Here is a 9,446-nt window from a genome sequence, read left to right as displayed (position 1 = left end):
GCTAAACATGTAATGGTAAAGAAGCAGCAATCACTCTTATTGGCCAAGACGAGGGGAATGTGGTCACTTTTGCGGCTTGGACAGTGTTCCTGTTTTGTCTGTGTTCACACTTGATTACACAGTGGTCTGTTTTTTTCTCTTGATCTGTATCATGGCCTGATGCTGGTGTTTTATGAAATTGTTCACATTCAAAGAGAACACCCAGGCCTAGCTGTTTGTGCCAGACCAACCCCAAGTCCTGGCTCTAGAACCAGGCCAGCTCCCCGATGTCAGTGGCCGCCTTTCTCTTTACAGGCATGGAGGGGGACACCATCAAGGAGGAGCCCCTCTTCTCCGCTCCCCACAGACACCAGTGGGTGCAGACAGGTCAGGGAATGCCTCCTTTCCCTCCGGCATCTTTTAAGGTTCCCGTCCTGACGCCCAGGGCCGCTCCATCCAAGCCCGGTTTCTCAGTCTCTAAAACAGGCCAGAAACCAGGCACGCCGTGGTGAAAGGACGAGCCGAAGAGATGGCAAGAGCTCCAGAAAGCCTTCCCAGGCATCAGGGGCTGCCCTTGAGCTCAGACGTTTCTCTCTGGACAGGGCTTCTTGGACAGGAACTCAACGAAACTTGACAGAACTCGGACACCCCCCGCCAAGGAAAAGCAGGAGGGGCCCGGGGTTCGCCAAGGCGGGAAACACCGCTGGGCCCAGACGGCGCCGTCCGCCCGGCTCGCAGTCGGGGCGCGGGAGGGGCCCATGCGCATGCGCACCGCCCCGCCCCCAGCCCTCCGCCCCGCCGCTCCAGCCGCCCCGCCCAGCCCGCGCGCAGCCCTCTGGGGCGGCCGGGCCACGCCGCGCGCCGATTGGTGGCGTCCGGGACTCTCCCTGCAGGTGACTGACGGCGCCGGCCGCCCCTGCCCGTCGCCCGCCCGCTGCTGCCGCCCGCCCGGGGTGTGGAGCCCGGCCGCTGCTCGCGGGCTGAGTGTCTGTCGCTGCTGCCGTCTCCACCCAGCCTCCGCCATGGACCTCTTCGGGGACCTGCCGGAGCCCGAGCGCTCGCCGCGCCCGGCTGCCGGTAAGCGGCGTTGCCGCCGGGCCGGCCAGGGAAGGGAGAGCAGGCGGGATGGGGGCGGCCTGAGGCCCGGGGCGGCTGAGGCGGCGCCCGCGCTGGGAGGCGGCGGGCGGCGCGGGCTGCACGGGGCCTGCTCCTGCCTGGCCAGGCCCCGTCCGGCCCACTGGCGGCCCTGTCGGAGACCCGGTCGCTCGCGGAGCTCGGAGAGGCCGCTCCGCCATTTTCGCTACGCAGGAAGGAAAGGGCCGAGCCGTCGTGGCCACGGCCCCTCTGCGTGGCGGTGAAAGGCGCCGGCGCGACCGCGTGGGCCGACCCGAGGGACCAGCTCTGAACGCCCGGCGGCACCGCGGGCCCCCGCGCCCCGATTCCACCCGCGGCCTGGGCTGCCTTGCGCGTCGCCCGCCCGCGGCTTCCGGGCCGCACTTCACCCGCGGGCTGTGGAACGGCCGCGTTCCGGGCCGGTGCAAGTTCAGGGGCTTGGCGTTTTTATTTGCACTGGAGATTGAATTAATCACCATCTTAATCCTTCGTGTTTTTGAAGCCTGGAAGACAGGATGCCTCCTCTGTCATCCTGTGATTTTGTGATAATTAACAGTAGTTTTTTTTTTTTTTTCTGGTCCACGGGAAGTTCCCCCTCTCCTTAAAGTTAAGGGGTCCGCTCATCTGCTAAGCCCTGGCCCCTGCCAGTGGGAGTCCCTGTGGGCTGTGGTTTGAGCTCAGCATCCTAGCAGCTTGAAACAGGGCCTGTGTTAATCCCTGCGTCCTGTGGGTTACAGTCTCCGGGTTTCATCTGTCAAAACGCGTGAATATTTCATATGCAAGACTTCCAGCTTGATGTTGTAGTTTAGGGCCTTATTACAAAATTTAACTTGGGGGCAGAAAACCTGGAAAACTTAAGACGTTCAGATTTCCAGGCCCACCTCAGCCCCAATAAATCCGAATCCCTGAGAGTGGGGTTTCCGAATCTGTTACTAAATCCCCAGGCCAACCCAGCGGGGGCTGGAGACCAGTGGTTTGGGAGCTGCTGTTGTAGGGTAGACGGAGGTGAGTAAGGCCCAGCCTTCGCTTTCTAAGAGCTGCTTTCTGAAGGGTACTAATTACGGTAATTAAAACTGGCAAAAGTTAATGACTGTGGGAAATGCTGAGGACTCTTGAGGAGGGATTGTCGCGCACCGAGAGACTGGGGAAGGAGGCAGTGTTTGAATTGAGCTTCCAAGGATGTTCAGGCTTGTGATTTGCAGTAATTCTGGGTGAGAAAACATTTTGTTTTATTTTACTTTTTGAGACGGAGTCTCACTCTTGTCGCCCAGGCTGGAGTGCAATGGTGAGATCTGAGCTCACTGCAATCTCCGGGTTCAAACAATTCTCCTGCCTTAGGCCTCCCTACTAGCTGAGATTACAGGCGCCGACCACCACACCCGGCTAATTTTTGTATTTTAGTAGAGACGGGGTTTCACCATGTTGGGTAGGGTGGTCTTGAACTCCTGACCTCAGGTGATCCGCCCGCCTCGGCCTCCCAAAGTGCTGGGATTACAGGTGTGAGCCACCGCGCCCTGCCACCACTGACCGTTCTGATGGTACAGAGCATCTCAGTAACTGGTCCTGGAGTCTTTGAACTTGACTCAGCCATTCATTTTCAAAATAACCACGGTTTTAGCTGTGGGTAAAAATTGGCTTTGTGTAGCAGTCTTTTTTCTCTGTCAGTGGAGTATAATTTCTATCTGAATATATTTGGGGCAGCATTTGCATTCACCAGTGTGCGTGTAAACCTATGAGTCTTAAAATCTCCATTGCTTTTTACCTGCAATTAATTAGGTTCTGCTCAGGAGCAGGCTCCCTTGATTGACAAAAAACCTGGCAACTCAGAATCTCATAAGTTGGCACCTTAGCAGCCTTTTGCCAGATACAGTGGGAAAGGTACATCCTGTTGCCGTTTTTTCCAAACTCAGTTTCCAACCTTGACTGAGCTGAAAGGGTGGCAGAGGGGGTGCATGGTGTTTAAACTGCTGACCTCCCTGAGATTGGATTGGTCAACTGCTCCCCATCTGCCGGGAGGGCACTGACATTGTCAACAGGTCCTGCTTGGCTGAGTGTATTTTTAAAAATAGCTTTAAAACGAAGAAGATCTCAGAATTTGTAGATGATTGGAAGCTGAGAGGGATAAGTACTAAAATGAGTGACAGTTGGGATCCATAGTTATCATTGCAGGCTGTTAGCTACAACCAACAAGATGAGATTTGACAGGTTAAAATCGTTTGTACAAGAACAGAATCTGGCTTCACATACTTGTGAAAATACTGTGATTTAAAAAAAGCCCCATACTTTGAATAAATCATATTGATTGCTAAAGTGAATGGAATAGTGAGTCTAAACTGTGCATCATGACCCTCACACATGATATGTGGGTACCACAAATCTCTAATGCGGTGAACAAAAGACCTCGTTATTTTCCCAGAGCGCAAGAAAAGTTGTTCAGAAAGTGTAACCAGACTACTTAGTTTAGAATCCAGCTCTTCGCTTGCTAACTGTGCCTTCTGTGGCTATTCCTACATGTGTAAAAAGGGGTGACACTTCCCACTGTTACTGTACAAATTAGTACAGTATGTATGGTGCTGCACATAGTGTGCGGTAGAATGTATAGTGTTTTATAGATGTTAGCCAGGGTTATTATTTTTGAGACAGCCTTATTGTGTCGCCCAGGCTGGAGTGCAGTGACATAAACACAGCTCACTGCAGTCTCGACCTCCGTGGGCACAGGTGATTCTTCCACCTCAGCCTCCTTGGTAGCTGGGACTACAGGTGCGCACCACCACAGCCAGCTAATTTTTGTATGTTTTGTAGAGACAAGGCTTTGCCATGTTGCCCAGGCTGCTCTCGAACTCCAGGGGCTCAAGTGTTCTGCCCACCTTGGCCGTCCCAGAGTGCTGGGATTACAGTGGTAAGCCACTGTGCCTGGCTGAGCCATTAACAGTTGTTTAAAAGTGGAAAAATGCAGTCTTAAATGAATTATGGGAAAGCACTGAGTGTCCAAAGGGAGAATACTACACTGCTTATATCACATCAAATGTATTAATATTTTGTTTAGATCTTTTTATTTTTGTTTTAAACGTTGCATCTAATGTTCCCACCCCTAAACCTCTTAAATGTTTATAATCTAGAAAAATACATAGAATGCACTAAATATTTCAGGTATTTTGCTAAATTAGTAGTTTTCATCCAGGCCCTTAAAGGTTTTAATTGCTGAATGAATCAGGTGTTTTAAAGGAGAGATGTATATATTTTACCTAAAAAAAAGTGTTTGTTCATATCAGGCAGAAATGGAACTTTCCTATGTCATACCCATAAAAGTGCCGACTTGATGTCTTTAAGATTAGCAGCTTATATCCATGTATGTCAGTTGAAGGTGTCATGGTTTAAAATTGCTTCGCCAGTAACTTGGTTTCACTTTTATAGGGTGGTTCTTTTACTTATTTGGTTGCTACACTAGTACTTTAAAAATTGATGGTCAGTTGTTGAGGAGGAAATAAAATATTTGATGGCCACACCATCTTAAAAATACTTTAAAAAAATTGGAGGCTGGGCTCGATAGCGCGTACTTGTAATCCCAGCGCTTTGGGGGAACAAGGCAGGAGGATGGCTTGAGGCCAGGAATTTGAGAAGAGCCTGGCACAACTTCGTGAGACCCCTGTCTCTACGATTAAAAAATATATATATTTGAACATAAAGGTTAAGGTATTAGAGGAAAACAGATTGTAAAACTACAGGGTTGAACAAGAAAAAAGTCATAAAAAAGTGAATTTGACTATGTAAAAATTTAAAATTTCTGCAGGACAAATGATACTATAAAAGCAAAAGACAAACCGAGAAAATAATTGCAATATACATTACTAAGGGTGTAAGAAAGGCTCACAGAATTAAAAGGAAAAAATAAAACCCACTAGAAAAATGGTCAAAGGATGTATCCTCCCAGTTCAGAGGTAAGGAATACAAATGGCCCATCAACAGAAAGTTGCTGAGGAACTATTTACCTTTTCACCCATCAGATTAGCAACAGTTGGTAACATTGGTGAATGTGTAGCGAAATAGACTTTCTCATAAAGTGTTTTGGGAGTGAAAATTACAACTTTTTGGGGAACAAATTTTGGCTTCTATCAGATTTAAACTAATATCCTTTGACGAGCAGTCTAGCAGATTAAGCAGGAATACATGTATCAGATTGTTGATTGTGGCGTCACTTATCATATGAAGAACTGGGAAAAGCTTGAACCCATCAGTAAGGATCTGGTCGAATGAGTGGAGATGCTTCCCATGTGTGGCTGTTGGAGAGGATGAATTAGACTCGGGTGTGTTGGCCTGGAGCATGCCTTGATGGGTTATGTGAACACTATATGTGGAGTATTGTGTAGAGTATGACTCTGTCTTCTACAAATTAGAATGCGTGAGTCCATGTGCATGAGCATTAAGGAAAGTGGAAAGGATACACTAAACTCATACTGTGGTTGGGGGGTGTGGCGGAACCTGTCCCCGCTTTTTTCTGATAATACCTGTGTGGTGTTTGGAAAACACCTGGATTTATTTTATAGTTGAAAAAATTGAGGTATAAAAAACAATTTAGGCAAAATATTTTAACATCCTTTTTTAACTTTATTGGATACAGCAACCTTTAACCTGAATATGATCAACCCAAGGGTATTTTTCTCAGCATAGTATATAACTTCCAGTAGACTTAGCTCCAGAATGTAGATAACTGAGGAAAAAAAAAAGTTCTAGATGAGATTAACTATGATTAATGAACATTTTTAGTCTTGTATTCTTATTAGGGTTCTAATATTTTTAAGATTAGGGGAGGGGCCTCTTCCAGATTTTTAGGTCAGGGTCACACTTTGTCCAATGATTGCAGCCCCCAATGCTTTGAATTTCAGTTTATTCAAAATAGAATGTAAGGGCCTGGAGCAGTGGGTCACATCTGTAATCCCAGCACTTTGGGATGCTGAGGCAGGAAGATTGCTTGAGTACAGTAGTTCGTGACCAACCTGGGCAACATAGTGAGACCCCGTCTCTACAAAAAGTTAAAAAATTAGCTGAGCATGGTGGTGTATGCCTGTAGTTTCAGCTACTCAGGAGTCTGACGAGGGAGGATTGCTTGAGCCCAGAAGGTTGGGGCTGCAGTGAGCTGTTATCACACCACTGCACTCCAACCTGGCTCACAGAGCGAGACTCTTGTCTCAATTAAAAAAAAAAAAAAGAATCTAAGGTTTTGACTAATCAGTAGTTTCCTTATGTATCTATGACCTATAGATTTTTTTTTTTAAAGAATCCACATACAGACTTCTAAGTTAGATCCTTTTGATGATGCAAAAGATATTTCCAGAGATTTTATAAAATCTCAGGATTATCATCATAGGATTGTTGTAAGGGTAAAATGAGTTGATGTTTATGAAGTTTCTGGAAGGGTGCCCATGTATGGAGGCAGCATAGTACCTCACTAAGAGCATGGACTGCATGGCTTTGAATCCCCACTCTACTCCTTACTGGCTCTGTTATCTTGAACAGGTAATTGACCTCAGTGCCTCAGTTTTTTCATCGGTAAATAATAATAGTACCTATCTCATAAGAATTAAATGAGAAGATGTGTGGAGCTCTTAGAATAGTGCCTGACAGGCAGGCAGTATTATCATTTTTAGAAGCCATTCCCAGTTGTGGCCAGTAAAATGTAAAATGGTCTCATTGTGTTTAATTGAAATACCTCTCATAGTGTTCCAGAGTGAGAAAGAAGGTGATAGGCAGTTCTCTGGGGATGGGGCTCAGTTTGGGGCACCATCTGACTGAATTGTAGCCAGAGGAGAGGGGGCCAGGCTAGTATTAATACTAAGCTGTAAGTTGCATTGTGAGGAATGCTTGCAAGAACTGAAAATATATTTATTACCTAGGTAAAAGAAGATGTCCTCCCTTGTACAGTGGCAGTGGAAAGACCTGATTTAGATGGGCAAGTTAATTCAAAAATTAAAATATGACCTGGTACAAGTGGAAGGGTTGTTTGCTCTTCATGTTGGGCTGTTACCTGTAAATGTCCCCTCCCTTGTCCTAAGACATCTGGCTCTGTGACACCACTGAATGCAGCGTGATTGTCTGGATCATCTCGTGGTTTTTGAGTCTGTCCGGAGAATGGGCGTTGTGATTGTTAGACCCAATGTTTGGGCAAAAGTGATCTACTTCGGGATATTAGGAATTCTTGTAAGTGGATTAATACATTGAGTAATGGTTATCCTAAATACTTTTTTTGGGTGGTGGGGACAGAGTCTGGTTTTGTCCCCCAGGCTGGAGTGCAGTGGCGCTATCTCAGCTCACTGCAACCTCCGCCTCCCAGGTTCAAGCTGTTTTCCTGCTTCCGCCTCCCAAGTAGCTGGGGCTACAGGCACCCGCCACCGTGCCTAGCTAATTTTTGTATTTCTGGAGAGACAGGGTTTCACCATGTTGGTCAGGCTCATCTTGAACTGCTGACCTCAGTCCTGACCTTGACCTCCCAAAGTGCTGGGATTATAGGTGTGAGCCACCACACCTGGCCATACTAAATACTTTTTAATGGCTTTCTTCTGCTTCTTGTATACTTCTAATAGAGTCTTTATGTCACTTGTAAGAAAAGTGAAAGTATTTGCAATTCCTTAATTTGCTTAGGGTCATCCTGAAGGATTAGAATACATTTTCCCATTTGTATTAGGGATATAAAGCAAAATAGTTATTTTTTGTTAACTCAGGAATTTCTCGTGTATTTTAGGTACTTCTGACGCAAAGAACCCGGGAGAAATTTCATTCCCTTAAGTTTATAAATTTTTAATTAAAGCTTTTGTTTTTAAAAGAAGAAAGTTGATACCCAGTTCATTTCTAAATGGAGGCAAAAAGATGATAGGGATGACCCTCTTGGGGGATATAAATTTATTTGTTTAGTTGAATTGGTGTTTGGCCTGGCACAATAGCTCACACCTGTAATCCCAGCACTTTGGGAGGCTGAGGCGGGTGGACCACTTGAGGCCAGGAGTTTGAGACCAACCTGGCCAACATGGTGAAACCCCGTCTCTACTAAAAATACAAAAATTAGACCAGGCATGGTGGCTCACCCCTGTAATCCCAGCGCTTTGGGAGGCTGAGGCAGGCAGAACACTTGAGGTCAGGAGTTCAAGACTAGCCTGGTCAATATGGTGAGACCATGTCTCTACTAAAAATACAAAAATTATTTGGGCATGGTGGTGTGCGCCTGTGATCTCACCTACTCAGGAGGCTGGGGCAGGAGAATAGCTTGAACCCGGGAGGTGGAGGCAGTGAGCCAAGATCACATTACTGCACTCCAGCCTGGGCAACAGAGTGAGACTCAGTCTCAAAAAAAAAAAAAAAATAAGTGAATTGGTTTTTAAGTGAGTACTTTTTTTTTTTTTTTTTTTTTTTTTTGTGACAGAGTCTCACTGTGTTGCCTAGGCTGGAGTGCAGTGGCCCAATCATGGCTCACTGAAGCCTTGGCCTCCCTGGGCTCAGGTGATCCTCCCACCTCAGCCTACTGAGTAGCTTGGACTACAGGCGCCTGCCACCACACCTGGCTAATTTTTGTATTTTTTTCATAGACTTTTTTTTGCCATGTTGTCCAGGCTGGTCTCGAACTCCAGGACTCAAGCAATCCTCCCACCTCAGCCTACCGAAGTGTTGGGTTTATAGGCATGAGCCACTGTGCCTGGCGTAAATGAGCACATTTTTATACTTGAACTCTGAGGAGCAAGAGGTGGGATAAAGCTGGTGTGTTTGGTTGGTGTGTTGAACTTTGCAGGAGGTGAACATGTATACTTTCAACTTGGATTCTTGTGTGCCAGTTCAGATATCTAATAGCTTAAACAGAATTTCAGGAAAAAGCTGGATAATAAGGAATGGTCGTTAAATTTTATGTGGAAAAAGATAATTGGGCATAAAACATTTAAGACATACTTTTGGAGTGTAAATCTTCACATTTTTTGTTAAAAGAGTTTCCTTTGTCCTGAGGCTGTCTTTGGTTACCTGAAACTCCTTATTTTCTCCATAGCTGTTTATTGAATCAGACACTGTGCTGGGGCTAGGGACACCAGGTTCCAACAGATTTTCTTCCCTTGCAGAATGTTACTGAAATAGGATTTTTATAAACCTGTAGGTCTTTGAAGGCCCCTCCTCCACCCCGCCCCAAATTTCTGAACGTCTATCTTGAAGTCTCAAGTATTGTTTTCCTGGTCTAGAATCAGTTTTTTTCTTCCCAGGATTCTATTTTAAAGAAAGACTTTTAAATGTTTCATGCTTTCAATAATGAAATTATCAAGAAAATACTTGTTTTCCTCAAAATATTCAGTGGCCCTGAAAATGCCTGTTAGGGCATCAGTCAT

At 46.2% G+C, this 9,446-nt stretch overlaps 1 protein-coding gene across 1 annotated transcript in view; it reads left to right on the top strand.

The window, feature by feature from the left end:
- Positions 1–768: 768 nt before the first annotated feature.
- ILKAP (ILK associated serine/threonine phosphatase) overlaps positions 769–9,446 on the top strand; it is a 33,448-nt gene continuing 24,770 nt past the window's right edge. The window contains exon 1 of the mRNA XM_019022674.3: positions 769–1,056. Coding sequence (XP_018878219.1) covers positions 1,002–1,056 — 55 coding nt within the window. The 5' untranslated portion in view covers positions 769–1,001. The remainder of the gene's footprint in view (positions 1,057–9,446) is intronic.

This window comes from Gorilla gorilla, chromosome 11 (assembly GCF_029281585.2).
Source record: "Gorilla gorilla gorilla isolate KB3781 chromosome 11, NHGRI_mGorGor1-v2.1_pri, whole genome shotgun sequence".
Taxonomy (NCBI): domain Eukaryota; kingdom Metazoa; phylum Chordata; class Mammalia; order Primates; family Hominidae; genus Gorilla; species Gorilla gorilla.
The sequence above is the reverse complement of the archived record's forward strand: the minus strand, read 5'-3'. Positions and strand labels throughout refer to the sequence as shown.